This window comes from Lynx canadensis, chromosome C2 (genome assembly GCF_007474595.2).
Source record: "Lynx canadensis isolate LIC74 chromosome C2, mLynCan4.pri.v2, whole genome shotgun sequence".
Taxonomy (NCBI): Eukaryota; Metazoa; Chordata; class Mammalia; order Carnivora; family Felidae; genus Lynx; species Lynx canadensis.
The window spans coordinates 102,882,880-102,904,797 of NC_044311.2; the positions used below are offsets into that span (position 1 = coordinate 102,882,880).

A 21,918-nucleotide genomic window follows, 5' to 3' on the forward strand; every position below is an offset into this window, starting at 1 on the left:
CTCAACTCCCATACATGGCTCTCTCCATGGCCCATCCTGCCTCCACCTGTGTTTTGAATTCTTGAGATAAATAACATTAAAAAAAAAAAAGTTTTATTTATTTAAGTAATCTCTACACCAACCATGAGGCTTGAACTCACAACCCTGAGATCAAAAGTAGCATGCTCTTCCATCTGAGGCAGCCAGGCACCCCAACATACATTTTTTAAGTGTATTACCTCATTTTTGGACACTGATCACAAGACCTACTTGCAGACAATGCTCACTTTAACAGAAGTTGTCATATTCAAGACGAGGCTTGATATTAGGCAGTTGCAGTGCCTCCTCCCAGACCTGAAAGGGAATGAAGACTCGAGTGGCCACAACTCTTGACATGGCTAAAAGGATTGTGATAAATAACCCGGATCAAGAGGCTGCACAACGATTATATTTAAGAAAGAGATTAAGATCAGAGAACCTTATAGCAGTAGTCTTCACTGTTGTTAGTACCACTTCACAGTCCTGGACGGAAAAACTCTCTGGTAAAACTGATTGATAATAATAGTGCTTAGAGTGCCTGGCTGGTTCAGTCAGTAGATCACGCAACTCTTGATCTCAGGGTTGTAAGTTCGAACCCCACGTTGGGTGTAGAGACTGCTTAAAAATAAAATCTTTTTTTATTTTTTATTTTTTTTAATGTTTATTTATTTTTGAGACAGACAGAGCATGACCGCGGGAGGGGCAGAGAGAGGGAGACACAGAATCTGAAGCAGGCTCCAGGCTCTGAGCTGTCAGCACAGAGCCTGATGCGGGGCTCGAACTCACGAACCGTGAGATCATGACCTGAGCCAAGTCGGAGGCTCGACCGACTGAGCCACCCAGGCGCCCCATAAAACTAAAATCTTAAAGAGGCACCCGTGTGGCTCAGTCAGCTAAGCCTCTGACTTCAGCTCAGGTCATGATCTTGCTGTTTGTGAGTTTAGTTTAAGCCCCACATTGGGCTCTCTGCTGTCAACACAGAGCCTGCTTCAGATCTTCTGTCCCTCCTCAGCTCACACTCCCTCTGTATCTCAAAAAAGAAGTAAACTTTAAAATAAATAATAAAATAAAATCTCAAAAAAAGTGCTGATCGGGAAGAGGGAAGGAGTTCAAATTTACGCCTCAGATAGAAAGAAAGTGATGGATTAAGCCACTTATCATTTAACAGTCCATAGTTTGGAAAATAGTTTCCCATAAGGCATCTGTCCGTTTGCCATAGCTCTCTTTCTACTGGCAAATGTCAACACTTTTCCCAAATTGATTTCTGAGCCAAGTGATTTGGCCCTGTTCTTTACCCATCATTGAGTGTAATTATAATTTCAGAGGGAAGTATAAAGTGTTGATGTGCTCAGCAGAGGAATGTCTGAGTAAACCCTATTTTTCTTCCCTGTCTTCAGGACATTCAGGCAAAGAAAGAGTATCTCAACATGATGGGATCATGCAAATGTGCCTTCCAGCTCTGTACTGCAGGGAGAGTAATAGGTTAGTGGCCCCAACTTTAGTTTCTTCACCATGCAGTTTGTGCCTATGCTAAAACTCTGCTATTCCCAGCCACTAACTGCAGCAGGGACTCTTAAGGGAAGGCAGTCTTGTAGCTTAGACTCGAGGACTCCTTGTCAACCTTGCAAAAACTTTCTTACAACTGTACTATAGTTCAAGAATCTTCCTCCCCAAACTCCCTTCCCTCTCCTTCACAGGGGTTAAAGCTTCATCATGCTCTGGTAGCTCTCCCAGCCTCGGACTCCCTTCTCCTTTCCTTCGTAGTTGTTTCCTATAGCATGTCTCTTGTGCACCTTATCTTGTCTTGGCATCTGCTTCTTGGAGGACATGAACAAATACATGTAGTGCCAGGAGCAGTCAGAAAATAGATAAAGTGGGATCCTGGAACTGGCTCATTCACCTGCTGGTGAACATAAAAGGACACAATTTTGAATGCCGTGTAAGGGATGGTTAGTCCTTTGCACACAGGTGGTTTAATTGCTGGAGATTTTAGCGGAGGTGATGGGAAAAAATGTCCTGGTAGGGAATATCTTTGCAAATGAAATAATACAAGCATTTGGGAAATATAGATGTTAAGGGATCTATAAATACAGTGGAATTGGCTGGTTATTGGTCAGCTGTAGTAATGTTCATTGATGGGATAATGAAGAACTGAGGACCATTAGCAAACATTGAAAGACTAAGGATGAGATATGAAAGCCAAGGAGCTTGTAGTTTACAGAGGCCCATGGATCTCATGTTAGAAGAATGGACATAGCCGAGCCGCAAACAGAAGCTCTGATGGCTAAAATTGCAGAGCTACTGAGACTTAGTATTTTAGCAAAGGCAGGTCTGTTGTGCTAAAGTCAGCAACCTGGTTGGGCAAATCTTGGACCCTGAAACATTGGATGGGGACATTGAAATGAATGCCACTGAGAGTGTCAACTCTGTAGTTTGCTAATAATTCTCAGAACTAACAGAGGTGGTCTGTGGTTCCCTACTAAGATGTAGCACCACCTCTGGGCTGGAGGATGATGCACAGATTTCCTTCCCCTCAAAGGTAACAGGGTAACAGGTGACCCCCTCAAAGATTCCTCCAAACCCCTCTCCCAGCTACTAGGCCAATAACTGAAAGTTAAATTCCAGCATAACCCAGCTAGGGAAGGGCCTCGCAAAGGAAGGAAGAGAACATACACTAAAGGATCTGCAGAAATTAGCCAGCATGTACTGGCAGAAGTTAGGGGATAATTGTCAGATTAGATTTTGAGAGCAACTGATCGAAAGGACCAGAGCTCAGCACTAGATAAGCAAGAATTTATTGTCTTGGGGGACACTTTTTTTTAATTAAAAAAATTTTTTTAATGATTATTTTTGAGAGAGGAAGAGACACAGAGTGCAAAAGGGGGAGGGGTAGAGAGAGAGGAAGACACAGAATCTGAAGCAGGCTCCAGGCTCTGAGCTATTAGCTGTCAGCACTGGATGCGGAACTTGAATTTAGGAACTATAAGATCATGATTCAAGCCGAAGTCAGATGCTCAACCAACTGAGCCACCCAGCCGCCCCTGGGGGGTACTTTCTTCTTGCACAGAATTTAACATCCTAGTGAGGATCCTAGTAGGTGGGACAAATTTACTACTAGGATGATTCTTAGAGACCCAGAGACAGTGACAGCTAGCACTGAGCAAAGTATGAATGCCCACACTGCCCTGGCAAAGGGTAGAGGAGGGAATATGAAGACAGGAATGTAGACATGCAGGGATGGATATGTTATGTGAGGCCAAGAACCCAGCAGAGCATGTTCCTCAGGAGGGCACAGAGGACCTAGCATTCACTAAGGCCATGAGAAACATGCTGGAGAGAGGGCACAAGCATTGCTGAGAAGGGCAATGGTCCTTTGCAAAGAGGGCTGATGGTAGGTAAGGCAGTCACAGAACTGGGCTTGCTAATGTCATTCTGGGCATAGTGGGCTCTGAAGTAAATGAGTTAGATCGTGTCACTTAACCAGCAGAAACCAGGAGGCCACAATTACCAGGAAGGTTGGAGGGCAGCTAAGGCGACTTGACTCTGGGGGATCGGTGGAGATGGTTAACAGAGCCTGGCATCCCTAGGGCAAAGGAGATGGGCAGCCAACAAGAATGCTTCTGCTGCTGCTGCTTTTCTTTAACAACCTTCTCCCCTCCCCCTCCTCTTCCACCTCTCCCTTCCCAACTTGGTAGTAGTCATTCATGTAGTCAACATAGTCGTCATTGTCGTTGTCGTCGTCGTCTTCTTCTTCTTCTTCTTCTTCTTCTTCTTCTTCTTCTTCTATGTGGAAGTCAACTACTTGTATTTTTAAATTTTTCCCCAATTTTATTGAGATATAATTGACATATGACATTCTACAAGTTTAAAGTATACAGTATAGTAATTTGATATATGTATATATTGTAAAAAGGATGATTCTTAATATTTACAATCAAAAGTCAAGAATAGAGGAGCAGAAAGCTGAGTGCAGCCACCCTAGTAAAAAGTAACCATGTCTGCTTAGCTCCCAGACCTGAACTGATTTTCAGATCCAGAACCTACTAGGTGATGAGATGGCTGGTTTCCTGGGAGGAAGGACCCTGTACTACCATGACAATTATTTCTCATAATGATTCCCTCATCTTTTCTCCAAAGGGATGTATAGCCATTTAGCCATGTTACACTGAAAAGAGAAATGAGACATTTTAAAAATTATTGGGCACAAGGTCTAAATTGATATTTATACTCAAATTATCATCATGACCCCCTACCTTTGTTATATTGGGAAGGTTTAAAGGATGCAGGTAACAGCTGAAATCCTGGCTAAAGACTGACTGAGTCAGGGAGGATCACCTGGGTGGCTCAGTCAGTTAAGCATCTGACTTCGTCTCAGGTCATTATCTCACAGTTCTTGGGTTTGAGCCCCGCATCAGGCTCTGTGATGACAGCTCAAAGCCTGGAACCTGCTTGATTCTGTGTCTCTGTCTCTGTGTGTGTGTGTGTCTCTCTCTCTCTTTGCCCCTCCCCTGCTCATGCTCTGTCTTTCTCAAAAATAAATAAGCATTAAAAAAAGTTAAAAAAAAAAAAAGACTAACTCAAGGAGACTCACTGACTCACTCACTGGTTTTATGAACACAGCCAGGGATCATTTCACCAAGGCTCTGAGTGTATGATTAGAATTGATACACTTAACAGTCGAAGTAACCCATCACAAAGGGTCCTTGGCTTATGGGTTAAGAGCTATTATAGTGGGAAGGCCAATTCAGCACTTCTGATATTATGCCCTGATGTGCACAAATCCCAAATTCTCTAGTTATAAATTCCTCTTGAGGTAGCATATGTAGGGGCCCCGGGTATACTGAATATTTTTGTTTGTTTGTTTAATTTTTTTTAACGTTTATTTTTGAGACAGAGACAGCATGAACGTGGGAGGGTCAGAGAGAGGGAGACACAGAATCTGAAACAGGCTCCAGGCTCTGAGCTGTCAGCACAGAGCCCGACGCGGGGCTCAAACTCACGGACCGCGAGATCATGACCTGAGCCCAAGTTGGCCGCTTAACTAACTGAGCCACCCAGGCGCCCCTATACTGAATATTTTGGATTGAAGGTACTTGGGAAACAACCACTGCAAGGACACTCAGATGCTCCTCTGGCCCTTGAAAGCAGGGAACAAGTCTCCCATATGGGAGATACTCTTCCTGTACTAAAAAGACATCCTTATCACCAAAGATGGAAACTTTACAGTTGAGAAAGCTGTAGACATAAACCTTATTACTTTTCTACTAATCTACCTCAGTCCAAATTCCAATTAGAATTCATTACTAATAAAAGTCTTGTTTTCTTTAACCTGTCAATTCTTCATGAGTTTATTGTCCTTTTTCTAAAATGTATAAAAATCACCTACCTTGATCATTTCTTTGGATCTCAATTTCAAGATTGGGCCTCTGTGTGCACATAATTTTTTTTTTCCTCCTGTTAACCTGTCTCATGTAAATTTGATTCTTAGTCCAGCTGGAAGACCTTGAAGGGTAGAGGATGAATTTCTGCCTACCCTACACATATACTCAGTATTTTGTAGCATCCAGAATGGGTTGGTTGGGTGATAATATGACCAAGTAGAGATTTCAATAACTAGTTAGAGATGCTTTAGACAAGAAAAATGGCAGTAGAGTTAAAGAGAGATAAAAATCAAGCAAAAAGTGTACGTGTTTGACTCCATAGGACTTTGATAATTTGGAGTTTAAGGAGAAGGGGTGTTTTAAGGCATTTGTTATGTTTCTGCCTTTAAATCACTGAGTGGATGGTAATACATCTCAAAAGAGAAGAAATACAGTTGACCCTTCAACAACACAAGAATTGGGAGTGCAGACCCCTGTGCAATTAAAAAGCCACTTATAAATTTTGACTCCCCCCAAAACATAACTAATAGCCTACTGTTGACTGGAAGCCATACTGATAACATAAACAGCCAATTAGCATATTTTGAATGTTATATGATTTATATACTATATTCTTACAATAAAGTAAGCTAGTGAAAAGACAATGATATTAAGAAAATCACAAGGAAGTGACACCTGCCTGGCTTAGTCAGTAGTGCATACAGCACTTGATCTCAGGGTCGTGAGTTCAAGCTCCTGGGGATAAAGATTACTTAATATTTTAAAAAGCTAAAAAAAAAAAACTCATAAGAGAGAAAATATATTCACAGTAAGTACTGTACTGCATAAAAAAAGATCCATGTATAAGTGGATCCATGCAGTTCATGATGTTCAAGGTCCTTGGAAGGAGGTTGAAAGTTGGGGAGGAAACAATGAGGTTATTTTTTTTAAGTGTGTTTGAAGTGCATAATATGATACACCAAGACTCGGGTTGGTAACACAGGCAAGAACATTGGGCTACAAATAGTATATGGAGGAGTCATTAGCATGTAAATGGTAGTTGAAATTAGAGAAATGAATGAGGCTGCTCCAGGAAAGTGTAAGGCATGGTCAAGAGCAGAGAAATAGGGGTGCCTGGGTGGCTCAGTTGGTTAAAGCATCCAACTTTGGGCTCAGGTTATGATCGCATGGTCCGTGAATTCGAGACCCACGTCAGGCTCTGCGCTGACAGCTCAGAGCCTGAAGCCAACTTCCAATTCTGTGTCTCCCTCTCTGTCTCTACCCCTCCCTTGCTTGTGCTCTGACTCTGTCTCTCTCTCTCTCAAAAATAAATAAATAAACATTAAAAAAAAGAGAGAGAAATGAACTGTATGGGACACCCATGTTTTAGGGGTTAGGTAGTGAGAAAAGAGGGAAAAAACCATTAAATGGATCGAGAGGAACTAGAGTAAGAAGATAAGTTCAAAAAAGTTGAATTGTGAAAGGGGGAGATAATAGTAGTTAAATGTGTCAGAGGATACAGGTGTGCACACAAGAGTCTTTCATTTAAGTGGGACAGGCTCAAAATGTTTATGTGCTGGTACCAAAGAATCTGTAAAGAAGGAGAGGTAGAAAACTCTGGAAGGAACAAGTAACTGATGACACAACAGAGGGGGGAGCCTAGGCTTACTTTACTTAGCTTTAAGTTCCCAGAGAGTAGGGCAACTGCTCAGTTCCTACACTTGCTGGTAGGGCTATACCTACATTTACAACTCTTACTGGAGCACCTACACCCAAATCAATTCCCTGTCCAGTCATGGACAGTTGCCCTCCCCACCTCATTTCCCCATGATGGTCATGCTCTGTTCTAACCACATCCACTGAATGACCCAGTACGGTGGAGGACAGACCTAACGAGTCTGGATTCTGAATTTAGATTCTCCTAATAGTGACTGTCATCCATGATACCAAAGAGATATTTAGAAAACAAACAAAACAAAAAACAAATTTATTCTCAATCAGAAGATCAGGATTGTAACTATTCTAAGGTAGAAATATATTCAGTAATCCTTTCAAATGAGAATTTCTTGAATGATGTGGCAAAGTTGGAAACATCTTTCAGTGTAATTTTCATTTTCTTCCTCAGAGCACAGAAGAACTCAGTACCTATCCCTCCCACCTGGTAGTGATACTGAACCATACTTTCCAAACCGTTTCTCAGAACCTCAGTGTTCTGTGGGATGGCTGATGAGTTTTTATTTCCCTATCTGAGAAGCCTTATTTATTTATTTTTTTTTTAAATATGATCATCTAACTGGCTTTATTAAGAGAGTTGCTTCACTTTTATCTACTATGTATTGGTGCTCCATGAACATTTACACTTGCAGAGTTGTCATTCTGATTAAAAAAAAAAAAAAGCAAACAAACAAACAAGTGAACGAAAGAACAAACAAAAAAACAGAGGGGAGCCTGGATGGCTCATTCAGTTAAGCTTCCAACTTCCGCTCTGGTCATGATTTCACTGTTCCTGAGTTCGAGTTCCGAGTCTGGCTCTCTGCTATCAGCGTGGAGCCCGCTTCAAATCCTCAGTCTCCCTCTCTTAGCCCTCCTCTGCTTGCACTCTCTCTCTCTTTCAAAAATAAATCAACTTAAAAAAAGGGATTTTGAAAAGGACTACCTAAATAAGAAATACATACGTTTATAAATATTTAACATATGATATAGTAAATAAAATACATTTGAAAATTTGAAATGGGTGATACATTTTACTTCAGAACTATAGTCTTAGAATAAATGTTAGAACATAAGTATCATAAACAATTTTTTTCTTTTTAAAAAAAATCTATCCTACAGCCTAGGTCACAAAGAGGGACTTTGCTCAAAAGGGAATCAGGCAGGATGAAGGGGAAGGTGGAAACTAAAGCAATCTGAATAACTAGCATTGATTAAGCCTCTAGTCTGAGCCAGACACAGTACAAGGCTCTGTGTAGACCAAGGGTAACCCGCACATAACTGGTCATTGCACTCTGGAGCCTGCTATCTAATTTGGGAGATGAAATTAAACAGTGAAATCCCAACTATACACAGAATAACACAGTCAAATGAATTCTATGAAGGAAAAGAGTGAGAAAACAGGAGCAAATTTTTAAGGATGACTCCAAGAAATTGGCATTTAAGCTTAAAGAACTTAATAGAGTTGCTAATGATCCCTACAATGGCAATATGAAAATGTATCAAATTAAATATTGTACACCTTAAATTTACACAATGTTATATGTCAAATATACTTCAATGAAAAAAGAAGTTTAAGGAGACAGAGTGAAAGGGAGGAAAAGTGTTGTTAAAAATAAATAAATAAAGCCATCCCTAAATCTGACCAAACCAATTTACAATAAATACAGAAGATAGAAGAATAGGCTAAATGGAATAACAAATGAAATTAGCAAAATCCAGATAGGAGTCTACAGGAAATTCACATAATTCTTTAAACAATAGCAAGAACAACAACAAAAACTTGTAAGAAAAATTAAAGATAAGAGAATTTACAGATTGGTATGTCATTCAAAATAACGTAGGCGAGAGGGACTAGGTGGTGGTTTAGATAAAATCAAATCTGCTGGAAGTCAACAGTTGTTGAAACTGGATGATGGAAACATGAGGCTTCGTGGTAATGTTGTCTGCTTTTGCACATATTGGGACTTTCCCATGGTATAAAATTTTCAAAAAACGGGAGGGAAATCTAAGAAATAAATACATTGTAATAAATGCTAAATATGGTAATAAAATTGTCTTTCCCCTGGAAGTCCTGCCCTAGCCTAAGACACTGGTATCAGTTCAGGCTACTAAGTGCAATACCCTTCTAAACCAGCCAGAAAAAGCCTATCAGGTGGGGGTCACACCCGTGTGGGTAGATGAGTACTTTCTTGGCTAAATTTCCAAGGGCTGATTCACTCTCCATCCTGGAAGGGAGGAGCCAGGATTCCAACCATTATCTGCCTAATCCAAATGCATTTGGTCACACCCTCATCTAATGAAGGCTTCTAGACTTTAGGTGCAAATGAATTACCCTAAGGGCTTGTTGAATTCTGAGTCCTGCCCTCAAGGATCCAGTTCTGGAAGGCGTCAGTAAACTGAAGCTGAGACCTTGCAGACCGCACTTTAAATGTATAAATTGATCTGGGCTTAGTGGGTCCTAAGACTGATGGACCGGACCATTTTACTAAGGAAGGAGAAAGCCCAAAGAGAGACCAATGGATGCCGGTACTGCCATACTGTTTGTGAATATTTTCCTTTAATAGCTCTGGCTTCTTAGAGTGACCTATGAAAACATCTGTGACTTTTCCAGCCTCATCTCTTATCCCATCCTCCCTTGTCACATCCTGCCTCCAGCACTATGCTCCAGCAATTTCCAAGTGCTTGCAGTTTTTTCTGCATTCATTTGTCCATCATTTGCCTTAGTGTTTTCTGTTTGTTTGTTTTGTTTTTATTTTTTGAGAGAAAGCGTGAACAGGGGAGGGGCAGAGAAAGAAGGGGATAGAGGATCCAAAGTGGGCTCCCCGCTGATAGCAGTGAGCCCCCTGTGGGACTCAAACTCATGAACAGTGAGATCATGACCTGAGCTGAAGTTGGTCACTTAACCGATAGAGCCACCCAGACGCCCCTTGCTGCTTGTGTTGTAAACAGCCAAATCCTTCCCTGTACCCAGCTCACCAGTAATGCAGATTTAATATTTGTGTTTAGAACTTGATCCGGGAGAGATTGTTATCCACCCCCTACAATTTAAATCTAATCTCCCAGTGAACGACACACCCATGGGCATAAATCAGTTATAAAATACCTCTGATTCTATTTTTTTACTCCCTCCATAATAACATCATTCAATCCAACATCAATATTGTCCTAGAAATGTTTTAAAAATATATTTTTTGATTCAGTTGCAACTTGTTAGCAAGAATTTGTCACGTCTAGTTTCTCCCACATCTCACCTTAAAATAATAACAAAGATTTTATTCTATTTTTTTTTAAGTAAACTCTACATCCAACATCTGGCTTGAACTCATGATCTCGAGATAAAGAGTCACAGGCTCTACCTATGGAGCCAAGCGGCTGCCCCTAAAAATCTTATTTAAAAAAAAAAAAGTCTTAGAGGAGTGATATTCATTACCCAAAAGCTCAACTGTCACATAATGGACCAAAGGGGAGTGCAAAACTGATGAAATTATTACACTGTCAGATAATGAGGGAGGGGAAGAAGAGGAGGAAGGAAAACCCCCCTCTTCTGGGAAACAGGAAGTAGACAGAGACATTTGCTTATAAAAGGAGAAATCAGGCTGGAAGCCCCCAGGTGAAAAGGAGTGAAGGGCCGGTGAACCAACCTTGCAGGCTTCACCTTCCCCTAAGTATTCCTGGAAATGGCGTACTCGAGTTATGAAAACAGCGCTCAGGTAGGTTTCGTTCCCATAGAATGGATTTTCCTACAGATTCATTTTCCAAAGTCTTTCTAGAGCTTGCTTATGTTTACTTCATGCCACGGGACTTCGTTTCTGAGGGTAAGAAATCTCCATCTTGGAGTCCCTCCTCTTTGTAAGTGGATTATTACTTTTCTTACCCACGATTGTGGCTCTGTGTCTATTTGGGTCAGAGTGAAAAACACAAAATAAAGATTTCCGTTCCCAGGCCAACGTAAGGGATGTATTCTGTAGAAAGACATGTTGCAGCTGGGCAAATGGAAAACCTAAAGAAACAATAAAAAGAATAAAAAAGTGAGAAAGGGTATTGTGGATGGGGTCAGAAAGTGAAGTGACCAATTTGGTTTCTTCCCTTGGGGAGTTTCTCCTACTCCCAAATATTAAGTATATGCGTGACCGGCAAGTCATATCGCTGCTTTGAGCCTCTCAGACTCCACTCTCTGGAGTGGAGTAATATTCCCCTAATAACTTTTTTTTGAAGCTGACCAGTGAATGTGCATGGGAGTGCTTTGAAAAAGTGTTACACAGGGGTGTCTGTCTGGGTCAGCTGGTAGAGCGAGAGATCTTTGATCTTGGGGTTCTAAGTTTGAGCCCCACCTTAGGTGTAGATATTACTCAAAAATAAAATCTTGGGGAGCCACTGAGGTGGCTTAGTGGGTTAAGCATCTGACTCTGGCTCAGGTCATGATCTCGCGGTTCCTGGGCTCTGTGCTGACAGTTCAGAGTCTGGAGCCTGCTTTGGATTCTGTGTCTCCCTTTCTTTCTGCTCCTCCCCGGTGCGTGTGCTGTCTCTCTCAAAGATAAATAAACATTAAAACAAAAGCTTAACGGTGTTATACATATGCAGGATGAGAGTATGAGCAATGGGAAGCCATTGAATCGGAAATAGGGGGAAGGGCATGGCCCCTCAGATCTACTTGGCTGTTCTGAGAAGCAAGTATTGCAGTGGGACTGGGATGGAGTTTATTCACCTTTGGATTTGAGAGGAAAAGCTCAGTTCAGAAACTTAAGCACATGTTACTCTGATATTGTTCATTTAATTTTTGAGACTCAGTTGCCTAATTTGTAAAGTGAGAATACTGATAAATTATTATACATGTGCTGTGAAGATTAAGTGGGAGAAATACAGAAAGCACGTAGTGCGGTGCACATGTACTGGACAAAACCGGTAAATGTCACTTCTTTCCTAACTGGGCGTTGGATGTGTTGCTGCGATTGCAGCAGACAGTAAACTCTCTGGTCGGGTTGAAATAAAGCCAGTATGCCTGGAACTTAGAAAGCTCAGGGGTCTTGAGCTAGAGTGGCAGGCAGGGGTCAGACTACAGAAATTTGTAGGTCATGCGTGGCCGTTTTTGATAAGCCATTGAAGTGTTTGGCACTACTCTTGATTTCGGCTCAGGTCATCATTTCATAGTCTGTCCCTGCTTCTGGCTCCATGCTAAATGGATAACCTGCTTAAAAGTCTCTCTCTTCCTCTGCCCCTCCCCTGCTCTCTCTCTCTCTCTCTCTCTCTCTTAAAAAAAGAAAAAAGAAAAAGGCAGGAGAGCAATCTGCAGAAAAAATGCAGCTTGGAGTAATAGGGAATTATTGCATCTATCAGTGAGAGTTGATGATAGCTGGAATTGGGAATCATCAGGAATCATGATAGAAGATGGGAAGGCAGGAACACATTCCATATAGTTTTAGCAGATAAAATAAAAGTGTTTTAGTGGAGGGAGAGGAAGGCCTTGAGGGAGATGGTTTCCCTAAGCTCAAGACATATCCTTTCATCTACACCCATCTGTACATCTACTTTTGTCCATTTTCTCATTGTTTGTCTGGCATTTATTTATTTATTTATTTATTTATTATTTTAAGTAATCTCTACACCCCATGTAGGACTTGAACTCACAACTCCAAGATCAAGAGCCACATGCACCATGGACTGAGCTAGCCAGGCACCCCTGTTTCTCTTATCTAATAAAGGGTCTGCTAATCAACATCAAATTCAGGGAATCACCATAAGTTTGCTCTCCAGCCACCTACTGGCTTCTGAGTTTCTTATTAATTGTGCTCTGAAAATAAGCAGTTTAGGTATATGGCATCCAATGAGACTCTGTGGTTGACCTTTCCCTTTCCAGAATTTCTCTGAGGAGGCATTAGAGGAAGAAACTGTGGTTCTCACATTGGTTCCAGTTAATGAAGAAACTAATGAAGAACATCAGGTGGAACCAAGTGTTTCCTCAACTTCAGAAGTTGGCCTGGAGATGCCTGGGACAAACGATAAAGGTATGAGGACAGTGATTGCTCAGTTTGCTGCTCCCCCAGCTCTGGGAAGCCCAGGGAAAAGATTTCTCCTTTTTTTCCTTAAATCTCACCTTGAGTATCTGTGGTAAAAGAGCTCTCAAACTCCTAGACTTCATTTATTAGGCACCATGACTTGCTCTTAAGACACAAAAATGGGTGTGTGAAGTGCCTTGGACAGAGCATGGTCTTCTAGTCAGCAGACTATGAATTCAGATTCCCAACCTATAGAGCTCAATCTTCTTTCATTTTGGTTAATGCATACTTTACATACCTCTCGTAAAGACTAAATTATTTTTTTCCAGCGTCGAGATATAATCAACATCTAACCTTGTATAATCTTAAGGTGTACAATGTGGTGATTGATACACATTTATATTGCAAAATGATTACCAAAATAAGGTTAACGAGCACATCTGTCACCTCACACAGTTACCTCCCCCACCCCCACCTTGTGGTGAAAACATTTAAAGATACTCTCAGCAATTTTATTTTGCTTTATTTAAGTTTTATCTTGAGAGGGAGAGAGAGAATCCCACCAGGCTCCGTGCTGTCAGTTTTGGGCTCTATCTCACGAACCATGAGATGACCCACGCCAAAACGAAGGTTAGGCACTGAACTGACCGTGTCACCCAGGCACCTCTACTCTCAGCAACTTTAAAATATATAGCATATGGGACAGTTGGGTGGCTCAGGTCATGATCTCAAGGTTCGTGGGTCGAGCCCTGCATTGGGCTCTGTGCTGACAGCTCAGAGCCTGGAGCCTGCTTCAGATTCTTTGTCTCCCTCGCTCTCTGCCCCTCCCCTGCTCAGACTCTGTCTCTCTCTCAAAAATAAATATTAAAAACATTTTTTTAAAACATACAGAATAATATTGTTAACAATAGTCACTATGCTGGGCCCCTGGGTGGCTCAGTTGGTTGAGCATCTGACTCTTGATTTTTGTCTCAGGTCATAATCCCAGGGTTGTGGGATTGAGCCCCATGCAGGACTGTGCACTGAGGGTGGAGCCTGCTGGAGAGTCTCTCTTTTTCTGTTTGTCTCTCTCCCCCTTGCCTCCTCCCCTTCTTGGGCTCTCTGTCTAAAAACAAAATAAATCTTAAAAAAAAAAAAGAATTAAAAAAACAATAGTCACTATGCTGTACATCAGATCCCCAGAACTTCTGAACATCTTGTAACTGAACATTTGTATCCTTTGATCAACATTTCCTCCAATTATTAGTATTTTGCTTGATAAGTACTTACTGACCAAATATCTAGCAGCTCTTAATGTCATGACCCTTTAAATCTGTTCTTAGTGTTTCACGTAAAAGCATCAAATAAATATTTTCAGAATGATTTTATTTTCTGGACCAAGAATAAGGACTTCAATGCAAAGTAAACAGTGGCAGGTTACACCTAAGCAGAGTGAGGTGAGATGGGATGCTGACCAGGAAAATGAGGTGGGCAGACACAATGCAGGACCTTTGTTGGTTGGGTGATTTCTTTGATTTCTCTCAGGACAACTGGTATTTTTGTTCAAAATCTAGACATTTTGGAGTAGCAATCCAATAAAATGTTCTGTCCAGGTGTTTGTTGATGGCAGTAAAAAGTTGTTGTATGTAATGTAAAAAAACCTAGGATTTGGAATTTCAAAATGTAGGTTTGAGTTCCAGGTCTGCCATTTAATGGAGATGTGACCTTGGGTAAGTCCTTTAATTACAGAATCTATTACTCTACTTGTAATAGAGGGAAGTATATATATATATATATGTATGTAAATTGGGTTATGAGAAATTAGCAACAACTTTGTTAAATTATAATCTTAGAAATATTAAATTGTTACTGCTTTCGTTTTCTTCTTTTTTTAGTTTGTCATCTTCAAATGAATGAACAATTCAAGTCTTGTCCAAAACACAGTTGTTGTAATACACCGATCCTTCCCTTGCCAACCAGTTTGCCTCCAGTTAATAAAGTACGTTGGGACACTTTGCGAAACTGGTGCCAACAATTTAATTTGAGTACCGATGGCCGGGTGAGTACACTGTTGGGAGACTCTGCTGCACAAAGTGTGGAGAGCTTTATCAATTTATAATTTTTATTTCCCCTCTTAATTTCCTTAGAAAATAGATGTTTATTTGAGGCTCCAGAAACATGCTTACTCTGAAATAAATGAGGTGAGTAAGAGGTGTGGTGACAATGTTAAGGTGAGTTCTGACTGTGAATTGTATCTACTCTCCCACCATCTCTATATGTTGTATATGTAAGGCAAGATTTCTCAGCCAGGGTTATTGACATTTTGGATAAAGGAAATGTTATATATATGATACAAAGGAATATTATTCAGCCATAAAAAGTGAAATCTTGCCATTTGCGATAATATGGGTAGACCTAGAGGGTATTGAGTGAAATAAGTTAGACAGAAAGACAAAGGCCATATGATTTCACTTATATGTGGAATCTTAAAAAACAACCAATCAAAACAAAACAGAAACAGACTCGTAGATACAGGGAAAGATCTGGAGGTTGCCTGAAGGGAGGGGTGGGGGGGATGGGCAAAATAAGGGATAGGAATTGAAAGGTAGTAACTTCCAGTTATAAAGTAAATAAGACATGGGGATGCAACGTACAGCATAAGGAATATAATCAGTAATGGAGCAACTTTGTATGGTGACAAATGGTACCTAGACTTAATGGTGATTGCTTGGTAATGTATGTAAATGTTGAATCACTGTGTTGTACACCTGAAACTAATATATTATTGTATGTCAACTCTACTTCAATAATAAAAAAAGAAAAAAGACTTGACATTTGGGGCCAAATAATTTATTTGGTGGGGGGGCTGTCTGCTGCATTTTAGGCTTAAACATCCCTGGCCTCTACCCCCTAAATGTCAGTGGCAAGCCCCTCTGCTTCCCCAACCCCTAGTTTTAACAGTCAAAAATTTCTCCTAGAAAACTGCTGCTCTAAGGGAACTAACAATCCTAAATCTTTCCCACACTTATATACATGGGCCAATGTATAAAGAATGATAAAATTAACACAAAACACAAAAATCTTTAGGGCAGTAGCACTTCACTGAATACTCACCATGAATCACCATTTGCAGAATATTCCTAAAATATCACCAGAGGCCCAACTGCAGTCATGTTCGACAAAATGCAAGATGGCAACCAAGAGAGCAAGGATTCGGAAACGTTGTAAGAAGAGTGAAAGAGAGGAAGGGATTAATATAGTTGAAGTGATAACTTCAGCACAAGAAGGCATGTTGGCAGCGTGGTCAAGAATTGCTGCAAGAGCCAGTCAATCCAAGTCTGTGAATTCACGCCCCATTCCTGTTTCTGTTGAGACTTTTCTGCTGCAAGCCTCTGGTAAGATCAACCTGAAAAAAGTGAGCACTGGAGCCCCCAGCTGGCTTAGTTAGTCAGTAGAGGATGCAACTCTTTGATCTCATGGTCATGAGTTGAAGCTCCATGTTGGGCATGGAGCCTACTTTAAAAAGAAAAAAAAAAAAAAAAAAAAGTGAGTACTATTCCCTAGAAAGAAGGTTAAATTTTAGGGGTGCCTGGGTGGCTCAGTCTGAGCCTGACTTTGGCTCAGGCCATAATCTCACTGTTCATGAGTTCGAGCCCCACATTGGGCTCTGTGCTGACAGCTTGGAGCTTGGAGCCTGGAACCTGCTTTGGATTCTGTCTCTCTCTCTCTCTCTCTCTCTCTCTCTCGGTCTCTCAAAAATAAAAGAAAAATTTTTTTAAGTTAAATTTAAAACTTTATTAGTCTCATACTGAAAGGTAGTAAAAAGGAAAGAGTTAAAATAATGTAGATTGATATTAGACTTATATATGGATTATCTTTTGGTTGCTAGGTAGCCAAGTTTTACCTGGACCAGTGTCTGAGCTAGGTGATTGAGTGCTTACTTTTTTATCATAAGCCAAAGTCTGAGGTGGGAAGAAAGCATAATCTGATAATGTGGTCAGCCACAATCTCAGCCTTCCCCTGTCTTTCCCTACCTCAAGGCCTTTTTTTTTTTTCTTAAATTTTTTTTCAATATTTGTTTTCTTTTTGAGAGAGAGAGAGAGAGTGCGAGCAGAAGGGGCAGAGAGAGAGGGAGACACAGAATCCGAAGCAGGCTCAAGGCTCTGAGCTGTCAGCACAGAGCCTGACCTGGGGCTTAAACCCACAGACCTCGAGATGATGACCTGAGCCGAAGTCAGATGCTCAACTAACTGATCTACCCAGGTGGCCCTGTTCCTTGGACTTTTAAACAAAGATCTTTTTGCCTGTTTTGTGTTGTTGAGGCAGTACAGTACAATAGTTGGGCAAATGGGCTTTGAATCAGAATATCTAGATCCAATGTCATGGTTCTGGGAAAATTGTAATATTTAACACGATAAGCTTCAGTTACCTCACCTGTAGATAAAAGCAAATAGAAGGTCAGTATTCATAATCTTCTTAAGAATAGATGTATTCGGGGGCGCCTGGGTGGCGCAGTCGGTTAAGCGTCCGACTTCAGCCAGGTCACGATCTCGCGGTCCGTGAGTTCGAGCCCCGCGTCAGGCTCTGGGCTGATGGCTCGGAGCCTGGAGCCTGTTTCCGATTCTGTGTCTCCCTCTCTCTCTGCCCCTCCCCCGTTCATGCTCTGTCTCTCTCTGTCCCAAAAATAAATAAACGTTGAAAAAAAAAATTTTAAAAAAAAGAAAAAAAAAAAGAAAAAAAAGAATAGATGTATTCGTACATGTAAACCACTTAGCAAAATCTTAGATACAAAGCAACCATTCGAAAATATTGTCATCCAGGTGTGCCTGGGTGGCTTAGTTGGTTAAGCATCCAACTTTGGCTCAGGTCATGATCTTGCAGTTCATGAGTTGGGCTCTTGGCTGACAGCTTGTAGTCTGGAGCCTGCTTCAGATTCTGTGTCTCCCTCTCTCTCCCTCTCTCTGCCCCTCTCCCACTTGCACTCAGTCTCTCTCTTTCTCTCAAAAATAAAATAAAACATTAAATTTTTTTTTTAAGTTAATTGTCATCCCTTGTGCTACGTAATTTGTGAAGTTAGATTATAGTGTCTTTGGTGGACATTTTTTCATGCTTTTCATTCAGTTGAGTCATCAACAGAATATAAGAGCAAAACCAAGAGTGATGTTCTGAGACCTTGGATTAGCTGTTTATATTTGCTTCTCTTTCCCTCCTCAGGTGTCAGGTGGTGTGTGGTCCATGGCAGACCTCTCTTGGCAGACACAAAAGGTTGGGTTCGCCTGCAGTTTCATGCAGGCCAGGCCTGGGTGCCTGACACCCCCAAGAGGATGATTTCTCTCTTCCTGTTGCCCGCCTGTACTTTCCCATCCCCGGGCCTTGAAGATAATATGTTATGCCCTGAATGTGCTAAGAGGTAACCCTTAAGTATTTTTCTAAGTCTGACACACAGAAAAGGAGATGTCCGGATGGGTTTCTGAATAATTTAGTAGGAGAAGGTGGAAGGCCAATATATTCTTTTCTTCATTTGCTATATAGATTAGGCAAAAATAGGAAGCAAAAAACATAGTAATGGATTAGAACTCAGATAAATATGGCTTCTTAGAAATCTTAACAAAGTATCCAAGTTGGGACCTTAACTGCCTCCATTTTAGAGATGTATTTTAAGGAAAAAAAAAAAAAAAAGACGTTAGAGTTCACCACATGTCAGATACCTCACTTGTGTATACACAAATATGTAAGACAAAATCCATGTAGCACGCTTGAATGAAAAAAAGTAAGGGAGACTGCAAATGTATGGGTAGTTATCAGGGAAATGCAAGTCAAAACTACAATGAGATATCACCTCACGCTGGTCAGAGTGGCTAAAATGAACAAATCAGGACACTATAGATGCTGGAGAGGATGTGGAGAAACGGAACCCTCTTGCACTGTTGGTGGGAATGCAAACTGGTGCAGCCGCTCTGGAAAACTGTGGAGGTTCCTCAAAAAATTAAAAATAGAACTACCCTATGACCCAGCAATAGCACTGCTAGGAACCTACCCAAAGGATACAGGAGTGCTGGTGCAGAGGGGCACATGTACCCCAATGTTTATAGCAGCACTTTCAACAATAGCCAAATTATGGAAAGAGCCTAAATGTCCATCAACTGACGAATGGATAAAGAAGATGTGGCTTATATATACAATAGAATACTACTTGGCAATGAGAAAGAATGAAATCTGGCCATTTGCAGCAACATGGATGGGACTGGAGGGTGTTATGCTAAGTGAAATAAGCCATACAGAGAAAGACAGATACCATATGTTTTTACTCATATGTGTATCTTGAGAAACTTAACAGAAGACCATGGGGGAGGGGGAGGGGGAAAAAGAGTTATAGAGAGGGAGGGAGGCAAACCATAAGAGACTCTTAAGGACTGAGAACAAACTAAGGGTAGATGGGGGGAGGGGGGAGGGTAAAGTGGGTGATGGGCAGGGAGGAAGGCACTTGTTGGAATGAGCACTGGGTGTTGTATTGAAACCAATTTGACAATAAATTATATTAAAAAAAAAGAAAAAGAAAATGTTTGGGTAGTACCTACATTGGAGTAGCTTAGGGAAACTTCCCAAGGGATTACATGTACTGAGGAAGAGTTTACCAGTTGGAAAGTAATAATTAGGGCAAACCGCTCATCCAAATACATAGAACTGAAAGAATATGACATACTGAGAAATGGCAAAGAGGTCAATATGATTGAAGCTTATATTGACAAAAAAGTCTGGGAAGGGGAGGAGCAGATCATTGTAACTTTTATATCTATATATAAGGTTTCATGTTATCCTGTGGGTTGTAATTTCTTAGTCACTTCTATGACATAGACTCCTTTGGGAATATAACTACCTACTCACCACCCAGGGAAATATATATTGGGCATACACATAAGCTCTGCTTTAGATTTTATATAGACTGTAGAACTCCTAATGTTGATCTAGGAGTAAAAAATTCAGCTTTTGACAATGGAGTTGGATGGAGGTAATATGAGAAAAGAAAACTAAGGGTTTTTTTAGGAAGTGAATTGAAATCTTGCAACAGAAACTAAATTTGAAGGTAAGAGATTAGTATAATAATTCTGGAAAGATAGAATTTATGAGCCTGGCAAAGAATTTAAAGTGTAATGGAACAAATATAAGAAATGTAGGAGTAGAGGGAACAGTTGTTGTCTTACTAGATGGAAAGATAGAAAAGTCCAGTTCAGTGGCAAAGGATGGGATACATGGGTCATGCTGGCCATGGGTCTAGAGTTCTGGGAGACATGTAGGCTAGAAAGAAACACATTTGGGAGACTTTAGCATATAAATTGTGCATGGGAGTAGGTAGTGGAAAGAACCCAAAAGATAATCAGCATCTCAATGGCAGGTGAGCAATGGAGACTAAAGTACAGGTAGAGGCTGAAAGGTAAGTTAAAAGAAAGCAATGGGCAAAGAGTTTCAGAAGGAAATGGCCGGCAGAGAGATGGCCATTGTAAGACTATGGTTAATGCAGTGCTGTTGGGAATGTCAATTTAGGATACCATTGGTGGCCTTTTTGGGAGTATGTTGAGAGAGTCAGTAGAAACAGAATAGGGTAGTTACAAATTGGAGTAGAACATGTGAAGAACATAGGAACAGGACACATTAATAATCTGTTCTACCTGAGCTGAGAATGAGATAGTAGTTGAGGCAGCAATATCAAGGGAGCTCGTTTGCTTCCTTTCTTCTTTCCTTCTTTCTTCCTTCCTCTCTTTTGCTTCTTTTTTTTATTTATAAATGGGAAAACCATGTGATCAAGTGTGAAGAGAAAAGGGGATGTGGGAAGAAGGTACAAGAAAAAAAGGGAACGTGTAAATGTAAAGAAGTGGAACGTGGAACATGGAACCGATTGTAGTGTATAGAATATGTGCCCTGATGTTAAGTGAACAATCCTTCCTTTCTTTACCACGTAAAATCTTAGGTGGTAGGGCAAACTACTAAGAAATGCCAGAAGTGGATTCCTGCTTTATTGTGGTTGGTATAGAATGGTCTATCTTATTGTAACAAATTTTCAAAATTCTTTTTCTAACTTTCCTTATAGGAATAAGAAGATAATGAAAAGATTAATTGCAATGGGGAAGGAGAGGCGACGTGGCTTGAATACATCAACATCTTTCCCTTTGAGTGGGCCATATCTTAATAAAGAATAAATGGTGGAGATCCTGTGGCTACTATTGATTTTCATCCCAGTGACTGTCGTGCTCTGTCCTGACCATCCTCAGTGTTGCCTGAGGCCTTGGGCACAGATGTGAGTGTCTAGATTCTGTGCTTGAGGTTTGCCAAGACGTGACTGCTACTGCTACCTCAAGTATTTAGTTATATAGAATATAACTTAGTTCTGTTTTAATTCATAGGTTTTTAAAGTAGTTTTAGGCTTTCAGAAAAGATTGAGCAGAAAGTACAGAGTGAAATACTGCCTCAACTCCTTCCCCTGCTACCAAAATCCTTCACCAGAGTGAGGCAGGTGTTGAACCTACATTGACTTACCATTATCATGCAAAGCCCATGGCTTACAAGAGGATTCACTTTTTGTGTTGTACAGTCTATGGGTTTTGACAAGTGTATAATGACCACCTACATCCACCATTATGGTGTCATCAAAATAGTTTCGCTACTCTAAAACTTTCATGTTCTATCTACTCAGCACTCTCTTACCATCAACCTCTGACCACTGATCTTTTTACTGTCTCCATGGCTTTGCCTTTTCTAGAATGTTATATATTTGGAATCATAAGTAGCCTTTTCAAATTAACTTCTTTCACAGCAATGTGCATTTAAGTTTCCTCCTTTTCATGACTTGATAGCCTACT

The 21,918-nt window shown here is 40.8% G+C and overlaps 1 protein-coding gene across 1 annotated transcript; it reads left to right on the forward strand.

Moving 5' to 3' along the window:
- Positions 1–343: 343 nt before the first annotated feature.
- On the forward strand, positions 344–21,258 carry DPPA2 (developmental pluripotency associated 2). The gene is made up of 9 exons (XM_030328460.1): positions 344–521; positions 1,416–1,500; positions 8,933–9,065; positions 12,946–13,093; positions 14,959–15,122; positions 15,211–15,264; positions 16,197–16,458; positions 18,278–18,473; positions 21,150–21,258. The coding sequence occupies exons 1-9, from the start codon at positions 344–346 to the stop codon at positions 21,256–21,258; spliced, it is 1,329 nt and encodes a 442-aa protein (XP_030184320.1).
- The last annotated feature ends 660 nt before the right edge of the window (positions 21,259–21,918 follow it).